This window comes from Poecilia latipinna, unplaced genomic scaffold (genome assembly GCF_001443285.1).
Source record: "Poecilia latipinna isolate Pla-1442-1.1 unplaced genomic scaffold, P_latipinna-1.0 Scaffold33, whole genome shotgun sequence".
Lineage (NCBI taxonomy): Eukaryota > Metazoa > Chordata > Actinopteri > Cyprinodontiformes > Poeciliidae > Poecilia > Poecilia latipinna.
In genome coordinates, this window is record NW_015112649.1 from 420,913 (window position 1) to 447,031 (window position 26,119).

The 26,119-nt window shown below is 41.1% G+C and overlaps 1 protein-coding gene across 1 annotated transcript in view; it reads left to right on the forward strand.

The window, feature by feature from the left end:
* lrpprc (leucine-rich pentatricopeptide repeat containing) overlaps positions 1-26,119 on the forward strand; it is a 71,522-nt gene that overhangs the window by 11,794 nt on the left and 33,609 nt on the right. Inside the window, exons 12-24 of the mRNA XM_015042080.1 lie at positions 800-918; positions 1,014-1,104; positions 2,552-2,621; positions 5,131-5,158; positions 5,872-5,929; positions 6,669-6,775; positions 7,846-7,923; positions 8,334-8,393; positions 9,175-9,288; positions 9,370-9,500; positions 9,800-9,885; positions 15,842-16,049; positions 24,525-24,649. Coding sequence (XP_014897566.1) covers positions 800-918; positions 1,014-1,104; positions 2,552-2,621; positions 5,131-5,158; positions 5,872-5,929; positions 6,669-6,775; positions 7,846-7,923; positions 8,334-8,393; positions 9,175-9,288; positions 9,370-9,500; positions 9,800-9,885; positions 15,842-16,049; positions 24,525-24,649 — 1,275 coding nt within the window. The remainder of the gene's footprint in view (positions 1-799; positions 919-1,013; positions 1,105-2,551; positions 2,622-5,130; positions 5,159-5,871; positions 5,930-6,668; positions 6,776-7,845; positions 7,924-8,333; positions 8,394-9,174; positions 9,289-9,369; positions 9,501-9,799; positions 9,886-15,841; positions 16,050-24,524; positions 24,650-26,119) is intronic.

A 26,119-nucleotide genomic window follows, 5' to 3' on the forward strand; every position in this document is an offset into this window, starting at 1 on the left:
TTTAAAATGTTATCACAACATTCTTGCAAAAATAAGTGATTATAAAAAGTATTTAATTGTGGCAATGCATCTGCCACAATATAAAATCAGACCGGTGCAACAAATACTGCCATAAAAATTAAAAATTTGTAGCAAATGCCTACTTCAGAACATCAGCATCATTAATTTGCGCACAATATTTACATGCAATCATGTTTTTTTTTTTTTTAATTTACAGATATTAATATATAATCATAAGAAACTATGCTGGGGGAAAGAGCAAAAATCCCAACCACATCAGTAGCCATAGTTTGTCATTATTATGATCGATAACACTTTTTATTGTGGTAAATTATATATTTACCCACCTCAGATTTTGATGCAAACTTGAGCAATAATTAAAAAAAAAGAATAAACACTCGCCCTGTTTGGGTGAAGTGCTAAAGTATACAGGATGGTGGGCAGCTGTTCTTAGCTCCCACTAGTGACCCAGCGACTGCATCGATTTTTGTGTTTTCGTCGTAACAATCCCTCATACTGAGCATACATGTAGCGACAGTGGAGAGGAAATTCTCTCCTTTAACAGGAAGAAACCTCCAGCAGAACTAGAGCCTGACTAAAAAAAAAGCACTGATCCAGGATTACTCTTTACGTTAAAACAAAAGTTTTAGCATAACTTTTAAGCAGAGTTAAAGCTTATGTTAAAACTTTTAACATGACCAGATTTTGGGAATCTGATGTTTTCCGTCTTTGAATTTTTCATGATTCAATTTTTCTTGAAGATTATGAAATGTAAACTTCTCTGTGTTGTTGACTGTAGGTGTGGTGGAGGTGGTGAAAGGCATGGTCAGACTCGGTGTCGCCCCCGACCTGGAGACATTAACCACCTACATCCTCCCTGTCTTCCCCAGCTTGGAGGCCACACTTCAAACCCTCAAGGTGATCAATAAAGTCTCGCTACGGTTTGTTCTCCGGCGTTCACCGAAAGGTTTTTAGTGACACAAAAAATACAAAAATCGCTGTTGTCTGTTCAGGATTTGGGCGTCTCTGTGGACTCCAAGGTCTTCGTGTGCGCAGAGATTCGGATTCTGGCTACTAGCGACCTGGCTAAAACTTACACCTTAAGTAAGTCAACACACATTGACTCTAATGGAGTTTTTAACAAAGTCTGAAGAATCTCTGCACCATCTTGAGCATTTGTCATCGTAGAAGTTTCTGCTTTGCCTGCAGGCTGATTGGCACACACACATTCACATTTGCCCTCCGACACCTCTGTGCTCATCAGGCCTTTTAAGGGATTAGTCTGTGTGAATTTGTAAAGAGCAACAGCAAAGAGAGCTCAGAGGGGCGAGATACGAAGGGCTCCTAAATTATGGATAGCTGCTCCTGTTTTCTGTCTTACATCTTTTAGCCTCAAACACCCAGCATTCACTGCAACATATGTGTCTCAGTTTAATCCCTGTGACCTGCCTGATCATGGTAAATTGTGTTTTGTAGCAGAAAAAAAGTGACTTATAAGGATAGAGAAACTAAAAATACGAATGAAAAGACTAAAGCAAATTAAAGAGATGATAAAAAACAAATGTATAAAAATCTTGAGGAAAAATAATTAATAAATTGAATGTGTTCAACTACTTTTAGATGGATTTCCAAGACAACATAAAGAGAGAGGGAAAGGGTGATTATAAGGCTTTCACAATTCATTCATGAAGGAACTGAAAGTTATAGTTAAGATTTAAAATTGAACTGTCAACATGTGTAGATCCATTCATTCAGGACTGATTCATTCTAGTTAAAAGTTTTGGGTAAAGTGAGTAAGAGCTTCTTTGTCAAATGAGAAAAGTATGAAGAATAATTAAAAGTTCTTTTCTGTGGAAACAAAGATACGATCGCCACAATACATTCTGTCCTAAATAAGTGGAAAAAAATGAAAATTGAAAGCAAAAAATAAAAATCAACAAATGTTTCATTTTGTTTCCTTTTAACATGTGCATGATTTTCTAGTGAAAAATAATCTGAAAATAAAGTTAGACACTCACTTTTTGGCCTACTCCTCCCAGTATTTTAACAAAAACGTCACAGAAGATGTAATTTTTTTCCCCGTTCTGTAAATAACCATGGCGACCTCATTTCATTCCTTAACAGTCGGTTCATGCTGTCCCACCCATTTGTCCCATTATTATTTTCTTTTCTGATGCCAAAAGAACATTCCACAGATATCTGCCAATTCCTTTAAGTTATAGAAATTTGTAACCCGGATACTTTATTTTAAAATCAGGAGCAATGGGTTTTAAAAAAACAAGTTGCTTTACTTTATTAAGCTCTTTCCGGTTATTCAGAACCTCAAGCTCCTGTTTTGGATCCAACTTCCTTTGTTTTGGAAAGATGTCTCAAATGAGATGTTTCATTGACAATGATTAATCCACATAATTTCCTGAAGTTGGGCTTGATGGCAGATTTTAAGTGATTGGACTTTTTTTTACCTGATGACATAAATCGACAATCAGACTCTCTGCCTTCTCAGATCTGCTGTTATTCTTTAACATTTCTCCTTTTACTTTCTCCACCTCAGTGTCGGATCCCTCTTTCCCACCTCTGGACCTCGGCTTATTCCGCAGTAGCCTCATCTCCGGCTTCAAAAAGTGAGTCAATTAGCCCCTTCCTCTGTTTGTCTTCCCATTTTCTGCATCACTTTACATTCGGCATTTTTTACATATTTGGCCCCTCGGAGCCCCAGCCTGGGGTTTTGCTATGGAGGTCACTGCAGCATATGCTGCGAGTGTGTGTGTGTGTGTGTGTGTGTGTGTGTGTGTGTGTGTGTGTGAACGTGACATGTGTGGCCCATCGCACCATCCACCGGCGTCTGTGCGCCTGGGCAGCTGCAGGGAGAAACGCTGCATCACGCAGACTTACGCGGGTGCCTCATACATATGGAGGCCCTCGCCCCTCATGCGTTCGCCCCAAAGCACCGTGGGAGATATGCAAATGAGCAGATGTCCACCACTATCGCCCCCTCCAACTTCTGCGCTGGTTGCGTTTTTCTCTCACTCTCCCCGACACACCAGGGCTGAGCCTGAGGACCAGCGTCTGACTCGCAGGCATTCGTTTATGAATATTTACAGTTTAGCACTACACGGCTGCACAAAAACACTCGGGCCCCCGGGCGACGCTGGAAGTGAACCGAGGAGTAAAGTGCTGACTTCCCTGCGGGGACCGAAGTTATTTTCTTTCACTGAGCAAAAATTCGATTACTTAAGCTCAACTTTATGCTCTTGGTTCAGGCCGTCCAAGTTCTTTATGCACAGCGCCCAGCAAAAGTGTTTTGTCTTCAAATTTCATTACGTTAAGTAAAAACTCAGTAGTGGCTGGGCCTGTGATGACAGCAAACCCTGCTGGATGATAGTTTGACCCATAAATTATTATGATAAAATATAATGTCGTTTTGAAATCATTTTCAAGTAATATCTTGATAATTATTAGCCTCTATAAGCAAAATTAGCCGTCAAAAAATGTTAATGATCAGAATGGAAATGATCAATCTCATTTTAATTTAGCATACGATTAATTAACAGTGGTAGTAATGTCTTCCTGTTTTGGCTTTATTGCAAACATAAACCCCGGACAGTGAGTAATCTAATCTAATCTAATCCAGCTAACAGAAACAAAATCAAAAATTCAGAACTTCTGTTTTATCTCAACAAGAAGGTTTTGTTTGTTTTGTAACCTTTACTTAACCAGAAAGTGAAAAACTCATGGAGATCTGATCTATAAAACCGTCTCATTTATGGTTTTTATAGAAATCACTGGCTACATTTGCTGCTCTAGCAATGAATTTATTTTTGTCTCCCTAATCACCTAATAAATATTAGTGGTTGAGAGAGCCTGAATGGACTGACTTGAAATGTTCTTATTCTCCACCAATTATTAGCTCAAATTTAGGAAAATTGGATCAACAAAATGTTTCCGGTTGGTTTTGATAGAATTTCTGAAAAACACTTTTCCGCCAACTTCCCTGCCACTACCCGTTTCATTTTGTTCTGGGTACGGTGAGCTCAGGGTTATGTTTCCCTGCACACACACAGCGTTTTGCGTTGAAACCATGAAGTTCGGTTCCGTGGTTTTTTTTTTTCTGTCTTTGTGCAGCAGATTATTAATCATCTCAGTAGCTCTTGATGTGTGATCTCTGGGATGTCTGTTCAGCACTCAACTCTGAAAAGATATTCTAAGTCATCACTAATTATTAGTGTTTTTATTTTTTTTTCTAAATCAGTCCTTTTCCTCTCATCTCTATTTGCTTTACTCTCTCACACACACACACACACACACACACTCCTGTGATGGTTAGGTTGCCTGACAGGGTCATAATTGGGCTTGTCACTTGGGGAAGCGCGTCTGTGTGTGTGTGTGTGTGCGTTTGCGCGTGCCGTGTCATCGCTGTGCGGGACCTGCCCCTGTCAAAGACAAGGTCAGGGGATAATTTAATCATTAAAGACCTCTTCTTCTCTCCTCTCATCTCCCTCTCTCTCCTCCTTTTCCAACATCTCGCTGACAACGCTGGAGATGTCGCACATTGTCATCATTTAGCCCGTAGTGTGTGTGAGCGCACGCACGCGCGCCTGTGCTCATGTATGACTTTGTGTCTTTTGTGGTGTGCCAGACTTTTGTACCGCCGTCTCTCGTCTGTTGTACTGCGGGACGGAGGGTGTCGAACTGGAAACCGTGTCGCTTCTTCTTCACGTATTCTGTGATATGCTGTCAGTTCACTAGCGGTGGTGAAATAATCTCATCGCTCCTGAGAAGTGTTGTGTTTAAAAAAAAATAAATAAAAAATAAAAAAAGACAGAAAAGTTGGAGGATGTTTTTACAAAGTTAGCACTTTGTATTGCCTTGTTGCTGGAAATGTGCTACATAAATAAAATTACCTTTGAGTTGTAATTGTAAAATTATAGATCTTCAACTTTATATGTTTTTACATGAATCTCATATAAAGAGCAGATGGTATGTGAATGTCTTTATATTGTCATTAATGCATCTCTCATTCCAGTAGATAAATTTCTTCTTGTGTTTTTTGACTTCAATGACCAAATTGCATAAAAACTGTGTTTGAGCTGCAGCTGGTGTTCATTTATTGTCCTCTACTGCCCCCTGCAGGTCCTCTGATGTGGACTCCATGGTCAAGGTACGACTTCTGCATGTCAACGTTTGACTATACCAAAAAAACCCTGAAAAGGTGGCTGTGTTTGTAATGTTATATCACATTGTACCTCGGCTGCATTTTGGATGCTTTGTCAATTATTTATGAATAATGCTTGCTGTATAAAAGTAGTTGTTTTTTTCAAATAGCTTCTTTAAATTTGAGATTCAACTTATTTGCAAAAGCAAATGCGATGAGATCGTGATGCATATTACAACACGAAAGAGGGGATTCACTGAATAAGCAATGAACATTTTTTAATTTTATTTCTTTTTGCTAAAGTATGTGTAAGATGTACTTTACAGCTCCCTCGACTATGTGTAAAAATCCATGTGTCTTTAAACATTTGCTACTTTGTAAATGGTAAACTTGTGTGTAATTTCAGTATAAAAACACAGCCAACATGCAGTGAAACATGGTGGTAGCTGCATCATGCTGTGGCATGAAACTTAAGTTAAAAAGTAGCTAGAAACATAGTTAATCAGTAATTGATAAATTGACTCCTGTGAGGGTAGGAATGTTTAGTTTTACACTTTATTCTACTTTTTTGACGATGCTGAAAGAAAATGTAATATGTGATAAAATTGCGAGTGTTTAAAATCAATTTATATATGAAATCCATTGAGGTTTGTGGTTGTATTGTGACCAAATGTGAAAATACTTCAAGGTATATGCATACTTTCTGCTCTTTTTCCCAGATTACTGAGCTGCTGCACAAAGATGAGCGCTTCTCCGCTGGAAACTCCAACCCATCTGGTAAGAAACCAAGTCCATGTGGACTTCACTCTCGCTTGTACCTCATACATGTTCTGAGCTTTGTAATTCTTTCATCATGTAATTTTTGTGAGTTTTGCATAGGTTTAAAACAGAACAGGAGGCTCCATGTCTGGGTTTTATCTGCGTCGTATCGGTTGTACAAAACTGCCTCCTGCATATCATTGATAATGAAATCCGTGTTTACGTCCAGTCTCCATAGCAATGAACTCACGTCAGACCCACTTCTCGTCGTGGCGCCTCTATACGTTACGGGGTGTGTGTGAGTGTGTGTGTTTGTCAGCATGTCAGTGAAGGACCTGCTACCCAGGGAAATAGAGCCTTACTGCTGATGCAGCAACGAGAGTGGGTGTGTGTGTATGTGCGCGTGTGTGTGTGTGTGAGAGTCGGGGGAGTCTCCAGTGCAGAAGCTGGCGTGTGTGCGCTGGTGGGAGCGATGGAGACTGTTATCCGTGTCACTTCCAGTTAGACTACATCTGCGTGTGTGCATAAGCGTGGCAGTAGGAGGAAGCTGTCACAGCGAGCCGCCGTACGTTCACTCAAACTGCAGACCCAAAGCAGCTTCTGTCAGCAGAAATGACACAACCTCACACTCTGCAGAGGTTACAGGAAAAATAGTATGAATGCACAAATGGACACCGTGACTGACACGGTGGCAAATGAAATTTATTTCCCAAGACGACTGCTCTCAGTGTGTGTTTACGTGTGTGTGTGCGTGCAGAGGCCACGTCGTACTTCCTCTACAATCTGATAGACAGCATGTCAGAGGGGCAGGTCCATGCGCAGGAAGACAAACTGAGGAGTTTCTTCAATCAGCTGCATGCTCAGGTACAAACTTCACACACTGATGAGTTGTGTGTTAAACCCATTACTTTCTGTTTTCGAGGAGCTTTTATGAAACGACTTGAAGCTGTTTGCAGTTTGTCACCAGGCTATTGAGGTCTCACGAAGGAAATTATCTTTATCCATCAATATTTTTCTTGTATTTTTCATTTATTTTGAGATACATGCCATAGACCCAGTCAACAAGAACAAGAAACATCGTCTTAGATACATATTTTCCTTTTTTAACCCCTTAACCTGCAGGGGAACGCCCACATGCCGTTTTTTCGTTGTATTTTCCGAGGGTGAGGGTTAATTAAACAAGAGGTAATAACCAAATAAAGACCCTCCAAATTTCTGATGTGGTCACTCTCGTCTTTTGTTGGCTTCTTCCTCTTGAGACATGTCCACACTTTGTCCCATCCTCATGGGTCTCTTTATGTTTTAGAAATGATTTTTTGTTGTATTTTTACTCATATTTTTAATTTTGAAATCAAAGAAAAATGCTGAAAAGACAAAAGTTGAAAAATTGATTAAAAACACAGTTGGAAAATGCGACGTATATGAATAGAAATGGGGTTTGGTAATTTATTCATAATGCACAGAAGTTGCAAAACTTGGGCTGAAGAGCTGGTCATTTGATTTCCTTCCAGATTCATTATCTTTTTATTTTTTGATGGCTATGGGGGAAAATGTATATATATAAATAACATATTTCAGACTGAGGAAAGGCTCACAGCTTCTTTTGGACATCCCAGTGATGTTAACAATATTTGTTCAGATGTTTATAAATCCCAAATTATCTGTGGTTACGTCTTTGACAGACAAATACTGCTACAGGCAACCCGATTAACCTCATAGGGTCATGACATTTAGATTAGAGATGCACTAATCAAGCTTTTACAGCAAGATACAAAGTTATAATAGTTTCCCCTTAGGTTTGACTTAATAAATGAATTTCCCCTAAATGAAGAAAAGTTGTATGTAATTGTTGAAACTCTTTGCTTTTCATGCACATCTTGCTGTTTTTGTGACCTTGACATTTGAATTTTTTATTTATTTATTTATTTTTGCAGGGTGTTGCGATTTCTCCCAGCATCTATCGAGGGATCAGAAACCTCCTGGACTCTTACCTCTGCCCCGAGCTAATTAAGGTACAGATTAGGACGTCTGTTCCGTTTCTGTTCACAAATCAATAATTGTGCTTGTTTTCTGTCTAAAGCCCTGAATTAATGAAAGAAGAAGATTTGACTTGACAGATTTTATTCTTTGCCGTGTCTCGTCTTTTCCCATTTATGTAGAAAAAAGTTTGAGAAACTAGTGGAAGAGGTGCAAAATGTTTTTTTTTTTTTTTAAACATAATTCAGATTCAGACAATTTTATTATCCTCGATGGACAAACCAAAAACCATCAGTTAATCCTTGAAAATTGATACGTACCATAATGAAGTAGCCAAGCTGGACTTGTAGCGGTCACATCGCTTCAGTTTCTAAAGTTGACTTTGTGAAGTTGTTGCATCACGGTTGTAGAAACGTAATCATCTGATGCTTACTGTGTTTTGCAGGATGTGCATGCTTTGGTTTATTCAAAGGAAAGAGATTCTGGGTCAGCCTCTTTGGCCACCGTAAGTAAAAATGTCTGAAGAATGACAGAGAAGCATAATTTTCATCTTTACTGCTTTACATATGCTGGATTATTTGAGAATCATCTGAATATTAAGAGGGCAGGAGTGAACTTGTCTGGTGTGTCCAGTGAAAAAGCCAAATGTTGGCCTGTTTCTGCTATTCCAAATGCTGCTTTGGTGTTTGGACATACCTTCTTGTCTCAACACACACTTGTGTCAAAGTTTCACAAATCAGACCCACAGCATGATTGCCATCATTCCAAAAGACTCGTGGAAATCTAGACTTGGCTTTTCCACGGTTTTTGCCAAGTTACTGAGACTTTCCCATGATTACCATCAAACTAATCTGTTTTATTTAAAGAGACTCTATGATCTGTAATCCGTAATTATTACATAGGAGAATTTAAAAGCTCCAGTGTAAATAGATTTCAGACTGTATCCGTAGGTTTGAGTGCATGAAGGTCAGAGAAAATCCACTCTAAATTTAAATATGTTTGTACAATTTATTCACTTCAGCTGTACTTTGTATAATTGACCTACTGGACTATTAATAATTTTAATAAATCATTAAAAACCCCAAATTGGTATAGCATTCATTGTCATGATCTAAATTTCTTAGATTATTTTTATTTATTTATTTATATTTATTTATTTCTTTTATGATTATTAGTATTTTTAATTCATTTTAAACTTCCGACATCAACCACATCACTACAAGGTCACGTAATTGCGAGGCTGCATGTGGGTTTTGTACGTGTGACGAACATTTTGTCTCCTTCAGGGAGATGAGAACAAAGTTTTGGCTCTTGAACGCAAACTGGCTGAACTGAAAGCGGAGAACAAGCCGCTGAACTCCGTTCTTAAACAGACCATCCATACTCTGAGCGTTGAAGAGGTACGCTTCCCTTAACCCTTCCCATTTCATCCGTGTTTGGCTCCACGCTCGGCGTTTCTGAGCGTCCCGTTGTCTCCTCAGAACCTGCAGCGCGCCCTTGAGCTGAAGCAGCAGTACGGAGACGACATGTCCGTCGGGGCGTACGCCATCCTCATCAGCCTGTGCTGCCGTCATAACAACGTGGAGGAGGCGCTCAACCTGAAGAGGGAGTTGTGAGTGCAGCAGGAGACGCGCACACACACACACACACACACACACACACACAGACTGCGGCCGGTTGGTGGGCCATTAAAGTTTAAGTTGAGTGGTATTAGGGGAGACGTTAATGCAGGGTCCAGCCGCTCTGTTGGCGAGCTGAAACACAGGAAACTCTCCCCTTGTTTCCTCCTCCGCCTCCTCTTTCACCACCTGCCCTCCAGTCTGACTGAACCCTGACAGCATGCAGCAGATGAGCTGCATTACTGTTAGGAGAACACATTAATCACATCTATCTCTCTCTCTCTGCTTTTAGAAGTCGAAAGGACTCATTAGTCACATTGGATCCCATTAAGTACATCACACTGGTCAAGACGCTCTCTTTGAATGACAAAGTTGAGGGTAAGTTGTCAGAATCAATATCTGATGTGTTTTTGCTTCAAAATGCATTTCCTGAAAGGGGAACTTAAGATGAATAAAGCTTCATTATGCTATAAGAGAAAATACAAAGTGGTACAGCAGAGACATTTTATGTTTATCTATAAGTTATGGAGTAATTGACCTTTTTAACTGCGCTGCAAAAACACAAATTCGTGTTTTTCTTCTAGTTTCTAGTGCAAATATCTTAATACACCTGAAATTAGATAAAACTGACTTTGAAGTATTTAGTAAATAATTCCTTAATATTGATGAAAACAATAGTATTTCCATTGGCAGATTATTTAATTTGTTTTGTTGTCTCTGTGTTTCCGTCACCTCGCTTTCTGATCGGCTGCATGTCACAGTCACTCTTGGTAGGCTGCGTTCCCGTTTGTCCACACGCTGCTATATCGGACCAAAGCAATCCAACTTGTTGAATATCCTCGATTTGAGGTCTGACCGGTCTCCTTGTCCTTCCAAGCAGACCAGTCCACTCTTAACACCCAACACACAACAAGAATATCCCTTAAGATTGAATTTAGTGCTATCATAACAATCAGGGCACCCGGTGTGTCTGACTGACAGAAGAGGGAAAACTAAAAAAAATGAATAAACAAAAGAGCAACTTTGCTACACTATTTTTTACCCTTCTTGTTATCTGTTGATAGTCTTGCTCTCTCTCGCTCTCCTGAATTCTTAGGGAACCGGACACATTTCACCATAACTGAGTCTGAAAATAGCTATATTGTAATCTCCTTTACTCAGTAACGGCGTTCACATTGAAGATTTCAGTGACTGAGTCCCGGTAGCTCTTAGGTGGGTTTGCTGATCTGGAGCAGATTTTACCGATAAGCCCTGATCACCTGAAAATCGTTTGATTCCAGTCGCCCGTTAATTTCTCGCTGCATCTGAAATGACAAGCAAATGGTGTGAGATTAATTAGCGATTTTCTGGATTAGCTGACTCCTTCAATGTTTCTACACCGGAGCCACATGGACCCAGGCGCACGCATAACACAAACGCGTTCAGTGAACCGATCCTTCCCGTTTCTGTGCATTGTAAAATGACACAGTGGCTCATATTCACACTGTGTGGGAACAAGTCACAGGCTGTCTGCTTCAGTCATTTATTACTAGGTTAATTCTTTGTGTGACAAAAGTTATCGTCTTCAACTTACTCATTAGCACTTTAGCTGGAAGAAATCGGTTCCTTCCATAAGTAATTCTGTGTATTAACAAACTAGTCTGGCTGATTGTCATGTCTTTTTCTTTTTTTTTTTTTGCTTGTACAACCAAATTGTGCGCTGCTTGGAAAGTATGTGATTTTTTTTTCCAGCTTCTGTGTGTGTGTGTGTGTGCGTGTGCACGTGCGCGCCACCAAATCTGTCACAAACTCTCTCGGTTACCATATTAGTCGGCCATTTTCTGAATTCTACGGTGGGTTTCCTTCAGCCCATTGAAGACCCAATTACCATCAGTTTGTGCTTCTCCGCATTTCGCATTGGGTGACAGGCGAAATGTTTCCCTCGTCTGTTCTCGCCTTTCCGCTCCTCCCCTCATCACTCGCTCTCCTTTTCTGCGTCTCCATTTGACCCCCACCATCCCTGTCTTTCTCAAAGCGTGTCATTCTCTTGCCCCACACACACACACACACACACACACACTGACACACACGTCAGCGGGAAATGAGAGAGGGGGAAAATTACAGGACTGTGTGTATTTTTCCAGAATTATTGAAATCTGCCTTGATGCTAATGGCAGATCATGTCCGCCAAAGTGCTTGAACATTTCACACACACACACACACACGCACACACGCATTCATACACACAGAGTGACAGAAATTTGCATGTGAATTCAAGCACAAGACATTTGGTGGCACGTCGGTCGGTCGGTGTGTCCGTCTGCCTGCAAGTGTGTCGGGGTGTGTATAGGCAGCTCTCAATGCATTTGCCATTAGTTAGAATGTGTGCATATGGAGGCAAGGCTTGTCAGCCACATTAGCACACATGGCTAACCTTGATGTTAGCCTGTCCCCACCCAGACGCTGATCTGCCCGGCTCCCAGCGAACACCAGGCCTCGCTGAAGATCACATCTCTTGGCATCTCGCATTATTTCTCTCTTGCTTTAATGGTTTTGTTGTTTTTCTTTGAAGCCCCTCATTTTGACTACCAACTTTGTTTGCTACTTTGTTCTTTATCTTCATTCTCCTTTTAATGTTTTCTCTGAGCTTTTTCTAATCTTTAAACCAATTAATTTTCTTCTTCTGAACAATTACTGTTATATTTTGGAGCTTTTACTCATCTGGTCCCAGCTCTGTTTGTTAGAAACAGTATTTTGCTGGTTAAAGATTGTAAATCTCTTGACTCAAAAAAAAAAAAAAAAAAAAAATACCCGAAAGCCATTAAAAGTGCATTCACACCAGCCCTGTTTAATTTGTTTTAAGTGAACTCTAATTCATTTTCCTTGAAAGTCTGGTTCATTTTGAGAAGTGTGAATGTGCGATCAAACTCTGGTCTGCCTAAAAACCCAAGTCTTGGTTCAGTTGAAGTTAACTTTTTATTTGTTTTTACATTTATTAAACTAGGGAAGTGTCATTGTCATTAAAACCTGTTTTTCAAGGGAGTCCTGGCCAAGAAGAAATGGAGGCTAAAAAGGAAATGGAAATAATTACAGGATTAAAATACGATGCAAATTATTAAAAAAGTCACAATTTAAGGAGAAGTCATCTCTAGTGCTCAGTGAATTAAGTTCAGTTAATTTCCAGGCTTTTTGCAACATGTTCCATGTAGATAGATTATTTGGGGGAATGGAACAGAGAGCAAGAAATGATCATTTCAGCACAAAGAGTAAAAGTCAGGTAAGAATCATTACACAGACTTGTTTAGTAACTGCACAGGGTTTTATTTAGGGGCATCAAAGTAAAGGACGTGTATAAATGCACACCTGACTTAATGTTTTTCTTAAATATCCATCATCTGAACAGTCAAGCTTAAGTCATTTCAGTGTAACTATAAGTAAGTTTTGTGTTAAATATCCCTTTGAAACCTTTGGTGTACATCCACCTGTACATATCTAGCAGTTCTAATAAAATCCAACCTTGGACCCGCTGAACTACATGGGCCTCAAGAGGCTAAACACAGCTTTCTTCCTCTCCTTTCTTTAATAAATACACCTCTCCTCTATCACCAGGCATCTCTTTGACCTGACCTTGCCCTCTTCCTCAATCCGTCCAGCCTCCCACTTTAGTAAACGCAACTTGTTCTGTTTTCAGGTGGTTCCAAACTCCTCTTCAGTGCAGTGTGTGTGTGTGTGTGTGTGTGTGTGTGTGTGTGTGTGTGTGTGTGTGTGTGTGTTTCTCTAAAGAGACATCAGCAGCAGTCAAGTCAGGCAGGATTACATGAACCATTGGGCTGTGTGATGTTTGTTTACCTGGGCTGTCTGCCTCCCATCTCTTGATGCCTGCGTGCGTGCACGTATATATGTGTGTGTTTCCACGCGCGGGGTCTGGCTCGGTGTGCTGGTCGAGATGCTCTGTTGAGCTGATGGATATACATACTAGCTCGGCGTACGGATGAAAGGGGAGATGGAGGGAGAACGGCATGGGGGAGGTTTTGATGGTGGACGGAGGGAAGTTTGGGTAGTGTTGCTCCATTTGGGCAGATCAGCTCCAAGCCATTGGTCTCTGTGATTAACGGGTCTGTCATGTTGTGATGGAGAGAGCCGTGGGTAGATGGAGGGGGAGAAGCTCAGGGGGGGAGAAACGGTCAGACAGAAAGAATATGCATCATCTGAGATGAACACTGCAGAAGTGATAGCAGGTGAGCCTGTGACGTAGATGTTGCTTATGTAGATGGCAACATCTGAGATCAGCATGTTCCTATGGTCTTTTAGATGGTAATTATAACTAACAAGGTGTGTCATTTTCTGTGAAATGTTTGCTCTGTGCTTTCATTTATCCCTGCAATTTCCACCTCAGATGTTTATGTCTACGTCGTTCTTTTTGATTTGGCTCAGTGATAAGACACCTGTCTCTTTAACTGGCTTAGTTTATCTAGTATGTTGTCCAGGAATATCCTCACACCTGAGAATGAATCTGTTCTTACTTTAAACAGGTACAAGTGTTGATATAAAATAGATTTTTGACAATGTAGTCGACTGTAAAATATCTCTTCCAGATAAATTGGTATGTACTCTACCTCAGCTGGTTTTTACTCATTTCCACGACTCCATCTTGTTCAGCAATAGGCAGCTTTGAGATGCTTAGTTGAATTTCTGCTGCTAAGCTTCTTCTGTCTTTTTTTTCTTATTTTCTCCAGAGGGTAACGCATAGATCACATCTGCTTTGCAACTGAACTCTTCTAATCATTGTAAATGGTGTCTATTTGGGAAAAAATTGTATTTTAAAGGTAAAGTATTTCCGATGTGTTTGTTGTGTATTAGAAATCTAAATACAGACCTGAATATACTAAAAGAAGGTGAGCAGGTCCTAAACTCTGGCCTCTTTGCCAGATGATCTTCTCCAGATCAAACTGTACAAATTGCAATAAAAAGACATGGACCTGATGCATGCTGGACAAGTTAACCCTGCATCGGTTTTGTGGAAACACTGACGGATGAAAAAATGTGGGAAATCTTTTACCTTACATTCTTTTGCAAACTTTTACTGTGGAAAAGTAGAGGGCATCATGTTTTAGTAGCTTTGGCTGACGGCATTCCAGCTCTAACTAGCCTTGAACCTCTGGCAGTTTCATCCCCACTCGTATTGCGTTTCCTATTTTTCAGTTCGAGTTGCTCCTCCTGCTCCAGCCTCAGTTCCCATGTTTTCCCCCTGCCCCATTAAATCTGTGGCAGCCTTGGGTGTCATCCGCCGTAACAACTGGCACAGGGAGTTGGACGACGGAGAGACCAACCAGAAATTAGGATGCCAAAGCGCTCACCAACTGCAAAGTGTTTTGACTGTAGACATTTTTAGGATACTCTCGTTTTGGAGGTTTAGTTGCGATAACGTCGGTGTTGGAGGAGAGATCTTTGTAGCACTATTGTCCTTTGGTTTCCATTTTGAGCTTTATTTCCGTCTTTGCCTCAACAACGGAATCAAGGACCTCAGTTGAATATATTCTAAGCGCAATACCAAAAGAACCCTGCAATTTGAGGCTTAAAGCAGATTATTCAAATATATTCAGCTTGTCTCCGTCTATCCATCTCCTCCTCGTTATTGGTCTCGCTGTATAGATTAGTATCTGTGGTGGAGAGCGGCTGTATCACTGACAGCCCATTAACAGCTGTCTAAATAGACAGTAAACGCATCTTAATTACTTTACCCTGTTAGCGCACATACACACTCACTCCCTCTACACCATTTAGCCCCTTGTGGCGGCCAGATGGGCGCCTGGCCCAGTAAAAAGCCCTCCATTACCAGCGAGACTTGACCGAACCGATCCACCCCTCAGCCCCGCTCACCAAGGTCCTATCGGGGCCACAGCGGGCCCTTCTCGCCACATACCTATAATTTAGCCCCCCAAGTGCTTTCCACATGGCCACGGCAAAAAGCTGGCCTCCATTGTAGGGGTCCGGTAATTGTAGTCTCGTTTAGAAAACTGCAAGTAGCAATTAGCAGAGAGTTGGCATTATACGGGGTAGGATTTGCATCCCCGCTGGGCGCAAAATGCTGTTTTAATATGGGTTTGTTTTCCCCACATGGAATTAGCTAAAGCGGCCTTTTATCGCATCCACACACCCAAACCAATCTATGCCCACTTCTTGCAGCCTCTCTCCTCGTCTCACCCTCTCCTCGACTTCCTTTCTTTGTGTTTGTCCCTTCTCTCCTTTACCTGTAAGCCACTCTCAGGTCACTGCTCTTTTTTTTTTTTTTTTTTTTTTTTTTTTTTTTTTTTTTTTATGCTGAGCAAAGCAATTCTCCTTCTTCCTCCTCCAGAGGCAGTGGACATCCTGAAGGAGATGAAGGAGAAGGACGTGATGCTGAACGACATCCACATCACCTACATCTTCCACATGCTGAACGCCGTGGCGGCCAAGGGCGGCATCCCCACGGTCCGCCGGCTGCAGGACACCATCTTCTCCCTGGGACTGGCCAAGCCCACCGCCAACCTCTGCTCGCCCGTGGTCACGTCTTACTTGCAGAGGTAACGCAAGCATCATCACAAACCTCTAAAAAGCAAACTCTGGGTTTGCCAGATGAAGCTCAGAAACACCAGATGCTCGTTGTGGTTTTGTGGCTCGGGTTAGTCCGCTAAACAGCCAACAAGCTCATGTTTGTTTTCAAATCCGTTTCCTCATCTGCCAAAGCCTCTTGCCAGGTGTGTGCGCGTATATGTGTATCTCAATGAGTCACTCATCCCTCCCTATGATCATAGCCGAGGTTGTAGTCCGGGTCAGCGATTCAGAAAGGGAGAGGATGTGGAAATTGCTCATTTATGTTGGTGTGTGTTTGTGTTTTGAAGCCAGGCTTTTGTTTATGTGAGGATGCGCCAGCTGCAACCTCTACAGCCTTCACCACACTTGATCTCCTGAACACTTATGGCCATCCTTTGATATTGAAGTGTTTGTGGTGTGACAATGTTCACAGAATTTACACAAGAAATATAAAACACAATTGATTTCTTTAAAATAATAATTAAAAAAAATGCTTTCTCATAGTTCACTAAGAGTATGGTATGAATAGAAATGCGATACCACAGTTTTTTATAACAATTATTTTAATTCATGTGCTCTAGCAAAAAATATGTAATAAACTAAAAGTGATTGGAAAAGCGCTATATTAGTTCAGTTCTTTACAATTTTGTTATGACCCTTAAAGAATAAAAATTAGAATATGTCTGTAAGCTGCAGGAGAGACCTGAAAGGAAACCTGAAAACCATTGGAACATCATGCTTGGTGCATCTACACAAAACATTTTGAATAGTTTTAATACTTAAAATCCTCGACACCAATCACCATGCCTCCGGTTCCACCAAAGCTTTTTCTCCTAATGTAAATATTAGCAAACATTCAGTTCGGAGTCTCTCACCTTTCAACTCTATTCAGCTTGTGTATCTTGCACGTTTTTGTGCGAGCAGCTTTTACCTAGATCAGCTCATTAGCATGCTAATTATGCACAGGCCACTTAATTGGTGGATTTACTATAGACATCACACACACTGTCCACATCCTTTCATACAGTTTATCATCATGTGCGTTGCTGCACATGAGGTAGACCTTTGGAATTGATGTTTATACACACACACACACACACACACACACACACACACACACACGTGCAGAAGGTAGCTCCCCTGCTGCTGCTGTTTGTGTTGCTTTGACTCCGTTCTCCGGCACAAACAGAGCTTCCAGGTTCACGACGATAATCACTGCCTCCGCGAGATTAGCGGGCTAATTTACTCCTGGGTCATCAACGGCAGCCAAAACACAAGCATGAACACACAGCAGCTTACCGCCAGCCGGTGCTCCCAAATCAAGTGCCAGTTGTACTTCCTCCAGTTGATACTGCAGTAAACACACTAATGAACACGAGAGAACAAGATGGCTGCCTGTATCCGGTCATAATCAGCGAGGTGTTGGTTGGTGTGTAGGTTTCTAGGAGGGCCTCGTCGATGAGGCAAATCCACATCTGTACAGCTTTCCTTTATTAGCTTTGAGAAGAAAAGGGAAAAAACTGGAATAGCTCATAGTACCCATGTATGTATTTATACACCTTTGCCATTTGGCTTGCACCACAACTTTGTGGAATCAAATCCTTTTAGTTGGGTTGGTAAAGATTGGTTTAGTTATTTTATTTTAATCAGACTCCAAAAAGTGTTAGCAACCAGCAATTTCGCTTAACAATACCAAGCTCCGCCTCCACTCACCTGTTGCTGCACACTGCTGGTCAGATGGCCGGGAATATTCACCTACTCTTCCCTATAGCTTACATGACAAACCAATTTTATGCATTGGAAATATTTCCTGCTAATATCAGCTTAGGTAGACTTGTGACTCTGTAGAGCACAGAATGGCTGCAAGGAACAATATTCTAAACATACCACTATCTGGAGGCGTTTCATTCTATATTTTTGCTTAACTGCATCAAAATAACTAAAACATCCTAGGCTTATATATGGTTTTACAACCTTTAGAGCCTAAATTCATATTCATTTGACTTTTTGAGTACAGCCACATCTTAAATTACATTTCATTATGTCTGAAAGTGTAATTGTACTGCACTTTCATTTATTGCTTCTCTCTTTGGCTTTTAATTTTCTTCTTTTTTTGTAGAAATACATTCGCTTTAGTTATCTTTCTAGTTGAAGAAATTAGTTATAAGGCTACTAATATACAAAAGAAGGGAAACTCCAGAGCTAATGGAAATAAATTCACTCTAATACATTAAACCTTTTAAAATCATCTAACTCTGGCTGAAGATTGTACATTTAGGTGATTGAAAACTTGCTGTTTTGTAATGTTACATGCAAAAGAATACAATTACCTTTAGCATGTGTGTGTATTTAAAATGAAATGGCTTAAAAATAGTGTTCAATTATTTCCTATAACATCTTGCCAATGGTAGAGATGGTAGAGCTTGTTGCCTTGCAGCAAGAAGGTTCTGGGTTCGATTCCCAGCCCCGGTCTTTCTGCATGGAGTTTGCATGTTCTCCCTGTGCATGCGTGGGTTTTCTCCGGGTACTCTGGTTTCCTCCCACAGTCCAAAAACACGACTGTCAGGTCAATTGGTTTCTCTAAATTGCCCCTAGGTGTGAGTGTGTGCATGGTTGTGTGTCTCTGTGTTGCCCTGCGACAGACTGGCGACCTGTCCAGGGTGTACCCCCCCCGAACGTTAGCTGGAGATGGGCACCAGCACCCCTCCCGACCCCACTGAGGGACAAGGGTGTAAAGAAAATGGATGGATGGAACATCTTGCCAATAACTGATATCAGTCATTGTACTATGAAAGTCTCTACAGGATCCATGCTTACCTGATGTAGATCTTAAAACACCTTTTGTTTATTATTCCAACATACTTTTATAATATTTATTTAATTAACTTCTTTATCTTTTAGTTTTTTTTTTGTTTTGTTTTTTTTTTTTTTTCATTTTTTTTTTTTACAGGACTGCACTATAATTTATGAAAATGTTACGGCTAGCCAGTTTCATACACTTTATCATCCTCAACTCTGTTGCATCTAAGTCCACGTCACTAATAATTTCAATTTCAGAGAGAATACTTTCAGACTACTATATGTGTCCTCTTTCTAAAGCTCAGTTTTAAGTGTGAAATTTTCAGGATTGTAAAAAAGAAAACAGTAAGCGGTTCAGTCAGTCTTCAGGGCAGGTTCAAGCAGCACAACACTTGACTTTTACAGCCCGGTTGAATCCGTAGTCTTGCTCTCTTCCCTTTTTATCTTCACGTTCTCGTCCCCACCTCTTCATTCCGTCAGTCAGCGGACAAACAGACGCTGGTGGTGGGAGGAGGGGATGGAGAAAAGTGATAAAAGAGGACAAAGCAGGCATCATTCCCGCCTGCACCCATCTCATCGCTGCGTCAGCGCTAATGACTTAATGAACACTTCTCCGCCAGATTAGCCCTTGACAGCCCATCACACGCGCCGCCCCGTTAGCCTTCACGCCCGTCCGCGCAGTATTGTGTGTGCTAACCTGCCACCGCGCTAGTTGGCAGCTAGCTCCGATTGCCATCCTTGAGGAAGTGATTAGCGACAGTAAATGCTAATGAGTCCAACAAAGTGAAGAGCTGGCAGGACGCATATGATAAGGCAGTAGTGGGATGATGGAGCACGAGGAGGCGGGCGCAGAGCTGAAAAGAGATGAGCGGCTCACAGAAAAAGCCTAATTTACTTCCAAAGCTTAGGCCTAAAAGAACAAATGGAAACAGAGTGTCTAAATGGAGGCAAGTGATTTATTTTTTTTTTCCTTTCTTTTTATACAAATAACAGAGACTCGGATAAAGAATGGATGGATGAACAATGCAGAACACGTTGAAAGACATGTTTTGCTCTTCAGTAATTTACCTTGTGATACGAAAGATATAGATTACAATATTTATTATTTAAGCTGGTTATGAAGTGCAGAATATTTGCTTTCTGTTTTTGCGTAAAGTTAGTCAGCTTTTCTCACTAACACACGTAGGAAAAATTTCAGAAAATTTTGTTCCTTAGGAGTGAAAAAGCATTAGTTTCTTTATTAGTAAGAAAAAAAGCAATCACAAAAAACTGAGCAAATTTAAATTGACATTGCAACTTCATTGGTTTCACAATGATTAAAAAAATAAACTTGAATGAAGTAATCCAGTTTCACTTTGCACAATTGGTTTACTAAGTCTAAGGTATTTATTTATTTTTTTAAGATTTTGCAGTGGTGTTATTGTGGAAATCAACATGACGAAGACCTAACATTACATTACATTGCTCTCACATTACACTGTGCCTGTAAAGACATTATTTACATGAACCAGATGGAGAATAACATGCAATGTCAACTTTTATTCACAATATTTTATTTGCTTTTTCTGCCATGAGAGAATGAAGTTAATTTAGTCACTAAGACACTCCACACCAAGTACATGCAAAAATGGTTTGTAATAATTGACAACCTACTCGCTTGTGTAAAATCAACAAGGTTCAGAGGACAAAGAGTGATAGAAATGGAAAATCCAAATGTCGAATCCAGTAGCATGGATATGGCAAGCCATTTGTGTATTTTCTTTACATTATCATTTGCTTCCTGCTACAGATACTTTTCAACACCTTGCATCCAAGCACAGGTGTTTGTTGCGAGTGCGAGGCATTGTTGAAATTTAGAGTTTAATTCAAAGTGCAGAGAGATTTTTTTTAATAGTCCTAAACTGTGCTACTTTAAAAAAACTGAGTAAAAAGCAAAATGTTTGTCTTTCTACTCTTTATTTTATACTTGCTGTACTTTTGAATCAAAGCCCATACCTAAACATGATTGCCTATATGCTGGTATCTGTGTCACTTACAACAGAGCTAGTCATATTTTTAGATTTAAGCATAAATCCATCTCATGTTTGGGGATTTCTGGAAGCTGGCTCCCTGCCTGTATAAAGATAGAGATCAGAAATGCTCTGAAATAACAGGTTATGGTTGGTTAAAATGAAATAACTTTCATGTTAGGCTGACACCTAATGTTCCTGTTTGTCGGCTGGATGTGGAATTGACTGGACCGCTAAATACCATGTTGCCACATCAACTTTGAAAAACGTTCACCTGCCTTTGTGCGACCACGGCTTTCACCCTTTTTACACAAAATCACCTGTTAAGGACGGGAATAATGTCAGTAATAAGTAAGTGCCATTCTAGCCCACATTTAACTGCAGGCTAGTCGTGTCATGATCGCACTCTCATTTGCGTCTCGAGACACAGACACCTCGTTCTGGAGGACAGTGGCTTGATAACAGGCCTGCCCATCTCCCGTAAACAAAGGAACGGGACGGAGGCAAAGAAAAAGAGGAGAGGGGAGGGGAGGGCGGTGAAATAAGTCAAAATGAGCCTCCTTGTCTCATCCTTCAGGTTTCCACTGAGCAAAGCGCTCGTTATTTTTTTTCACGGCTTAATTGGCTGGAAAGTGTCTGACATGCAAAGTTGGGGACATTAACAGGGCTGTGTGCCGCAGTAAATGGCAACGCAAAGTGACAGTTAAATTGTACCTAGAGGGAAATTATCCATCTTTCAACATCTTTAGCTCTTTTTAGGGGGTGGATCAGCGGGCGGAGAGATGGGGTGTAATTGCAACGCCAGGCCCCCCCCTTTTTTTTTTTCTTTTTTTTGCTAACAGATTTTTAAAATCCCTCATTAGGAGGAAGGGATTATGAGAAAGTGTTTAATGTATAAAAGATGGGACGGATCGATTGGACATGCCTGTTGGCACTCTTGTGTAAAAATGCTTAAATTCGTCTTATTTCAGCAGCGTAGACTGACCTTTCATTTGTGAATATTTACTTGGTTTGAGAAAAGAAACTCGCATACATAAACATTTTAACAAAATCGGCAGTATTAGAATTATACAAACTGGTTTTGCCAGCAGAAAAGGACTTACCTTCTGTGATATTATGTAGACTTGTAGATAAACTTGACCATTCCTGTGATTTCTGTTTTGATTTCAACATATATTCTGGATTATCTTGTTGAAAAACCCACTTGTGATTCATTTTAATTTTACTGGCTAAGGCCACCAGGTTTATTTATTTTTTAGATTGTGAGCTATTTCAAAGAGTCAATGCGACCGTGCTCTCTGAAGTTCTTAATCTTCCTGTGCACGTCCGTGAACTTGAGTTTATTTGGCCTTCCTGAAGGGCAGCCATGTTTTTTCAGTTGAATTACAGTATTTCACTCAGAGATACTGATTTATAGAGGCAATGATGTTCAGGTTTGCATGCAGTTTACTCAGAAGAGAAGAACTGAAATAGAAAAGAGTGATTTTCCCATCAGTCCATCAGGTTTGGTGTCCTTATGTTATCTGAGAGATCAGGTGTGCAAATGATCCCAATACTTCCAAGATAAACACCTGAAGACGTGTAGTGTGCATTTCTTTTCTTTGGTCCTGCTCCATTTATGTTCTGGGCTATAAAATACATGGATTTGGAACAAGACATGAAATTAACTTCTAATGGCGTCACAGTCAAGTGATCAGTTGAGGGAACTGGAAAGTTTGAATTAGGACTAACGGGGTTCCTGTGGCTGGTGGAAGAGAAACAGACCCACAGCATTAAAGAGCCTCCACCGTACCCAACAGTGAGCATCAGTACTTTAACATGCATTCCTCTTTTGCTTCATGCAAAATCTACAAAGAGTATTTATTTATTGCTGAAACACTCAATGTTGTTCTCGTCTGACCAAAGCCACGGTTCCAGTTAAAGTCCTGGTTGATTTTATCAAACTTCACCCGTTTATGCTTATAATAGGACAGAAAAAGACTTGTTTTTGTCCTCAAATGGTACTTATGAAGACATGGTGTCGCCAACATGAACAGCATTTCAGTTCCCTAAAACTGAGCGTTGGATATTTTGTTTCTGCCACCGCCTACTTCTGTTGTATAATGAGAAGTAGTTAAAACACCCAGTGGTGAAAGAAATGGGAATCTGTCGGTTCATATGGATAATTAGGAGAAACTCTAAAGCTCTAAAGAAATACTTGGTTATTAAGGATTTATATGGGTACTTATGGTTTAAAGCAATAAAAGATGGGTTTATTTTTAGATATTTAACACATCTTTCATATTTGTGTACAGTCGAGTATGTGCAGGTATGAAACGACCTCATTAGATCCTCACAGAACGAACCTTATAGCATGTTTGACTCTCGTCCCTCTCGCCCGCTCCTCTCGTTTCCCCAAAGTCTCTTTGTCCCTCTTCTGCGCCGTTCAATCAGACTGTTGTGCGGTTAAACAGCCTCTTGACTGGCGCAGCTGAATAATGTTGTGCCTCTTCATTTCAATTAGCGCTCCTCTTTGCCTTGCCGTCCCAATCATCGCCCCCGCCCGCCTCACCACCTCCATCCACTCCCGCCGTACAGAAGCCAGTGCCAAGGTCAAATGTTTCCTGCTTGCCCCCCTCCGGTGTTGTTGGTCGTTTCAGGGCGTGTTTTTGCATCTCCGCTTCTCTGATTGATTAGAGAAGAAAACACTTCAGAAATTACACCTGTTTGCTCTCAGCCCAACGCTCACTCTTGTGTTTCTGCTCAGTCAGTCCTCCCCTCTGCCTCCCCTCTCTCTCTACGAGTGCCCTATCTGCTTTGACCTCTGCGTGATTGACATGGTAATTACCCAATCAGCAGATTGATGGCAGCGCTGTCACAATAGAGGGGATTGAAGTGGTCTCTCGCGCACTTCCTCTCTTCTTCTCTCGTTATCCCTCCATCAGGAGTGAGTCCTCCCCTCGGCGCGCCGCTTTTGTTTGCTGCGAGGAAGACCAGCTACGAGAGAGGATGTCATGAGAAGAAGGGCGCGAGCTGTGAAAGGCAGAGTGGGGGTCTCTAATGTTGTTGCCATATTTGAGCTAAATTGCTTGAGCGAGGGGTTGTAGGGGGGGCGATGGGGGGGCTCAGGTCAGAGTCGGTGCCGAGAGCTGACAGCGTGAAATCAGAAAGACGATGGCGAGAAAGAGAAGTCAGAAAGGAAGTGTGAAGGTTGGGAGAAAAAGGGAAGTAAGGGATGAGGGAAGGTTGAGGAGGTTTTGGGTGGACAAAGAAGGGAAAGTTGGAGGCTGTGCGGAGAGGGTAAAGGTCAGCGGAGTCCTTTTATCGGCTGTATTGCTTCACCTCTAAAAGCCTGTCCGTAGAGTCATTAGCCCCACCAGGACAGGTGTGTGTGAGAGCACGCGTGGTTGTGTGGGAATGATGTATTGAGGCCAAAAGGCCTCGTCGCCCTGCAGTTGTGCTGTCATGAATTCAAAGGGCCTGTATTGTCGAGGCGGGTCATTGTGCTTGAATGGGAGGGCACGGGGTTAACGCCCCATGATACGCTCTTTATTCTCCACTGACACCGCTCTGTACATGAATGATTGGATGAACTCATTTTCACATTTTTCTTTCTCTCTCTCCCTCTCTCTCTCTGTGTGTGTGTGCGTGTGTGTGTGTTTGTCTTCATGCCTGCAGCAATGACCCGTCCGGAGCTCTCGAAGCGGCGCTGGAGTATCACAAACTCTACAACCAGCTGCCGCGCATCCATGACATCACCGTTGCTCTGGTGAAGAAAGGAGATACAGATTTATTGCAAAAAGGTAGAACGCCGACTTCTGATCTTTAGCTACGTTCAGTAGGAGACGACTCATTCGTTTTGGAAATGGCACACAAAAAAAATCAATGAAACTAAACTCTATGTCTGACTTTAAAAAACGTTTAAGTTTCTCCATTTTGTTTATATACACCAACAATCCTTTGCCTTTAGACTATTTTGGGAGCTGATGAAATCGTTTTGTCAACTTCAGAGACAACATCTGCATTTAATGGACACACAGCTGTTGATGTATTTTAATGCAACACCTCAGACATAATGCTGTTATAAGGAAAAATCTAAAACAGGGGTGGCTAAGTCCAGTCCTCGAGAGCTGCCATCCTGCAAGTTTCAGATGCATCCCTGCTTCAACACACCTGAATCAAATGACTGGCTCGTTATCAGGCCTCTGTAGAGCTGATCCCGGTCTGTTGGAGTAAGGATACTTCTAAAACTTGCAGGATGGTGGCTCTCGAGGACTGGACTTGGCCACCCCTGATCTAAAACAAACAGCTAATATGACCTAAGGAGAACTGTGGGCCTCCATAAGTCTGGTTCATCGTTGGGTACAATCTCTGTTTCAGTCTGTAAGCAAATAATCACATAATGTGTCTAGAAAAAGGGTCCACAACCTGCGGCTCCGGAGCCCCAAGTGGCTCTTTGGACCTTCCGCGATGGCTCTTGATATTTGACTAAAAAAATGTGGAAGCAACAACTCTTAAAATTTAGTTATTAAAAAAAATAACTTTAGCAGCTTTTAGGTGGGAACGGGGGGTTTGCATAATATAAATCCTGCCTTAAATTTCCACAATAGAAAGACGCAAGTGTTAGTAGTATTGCTTTTTATTTGTTTAAATAATTTTTCACAAACATCACAGAGAAGAAAATGTGTCAATCCTAATTTTGTAAATGTTTTATGTTTTTCTTTGTTTTAAAACCTAAAAGCAGAAATAAAATGTTGTTTAAAAGAAATGCCACACATTTCCTATAGTAGATATTCATTAAACAAACTTTAAGTTGTATTTCACAAAAGGTTATGCACCATCTCTGGCTCTAAATGAGTTTTATGTAGCTGGACTTGGAGCACTGACTTATCCGTACTTCCTCATGTCTCTTCTCATCCCAATCTTATTTTTTCTTTAGTATTTGTCCTTGAGCCTTCTTGTCTCCTCCACATGTCCATGATCCTCTTCCAGGTACACTGAGCACATGATCCGCTATGAGGAGCACGCAAAAAATAAGCGTAGCGCTTCCTCAAGTTTAAACATTGAATATGAGAAAAACGAGAAAATCTGGACTTTTCACTTCAGCTGCAACACAACCTATTTCTTAAGCTAAGGTAAAGTTTCTCCTGAATGAGTTTAACTAAAAAAGATGCAGGATATTGATGAACGAGGCGCATTTCTTCTCTCTTAATACTCTAAACCAGGGGTCCCCAAACTACGGCCCGCCGGGCGGAGCCCGGCCCCCCCCCCCC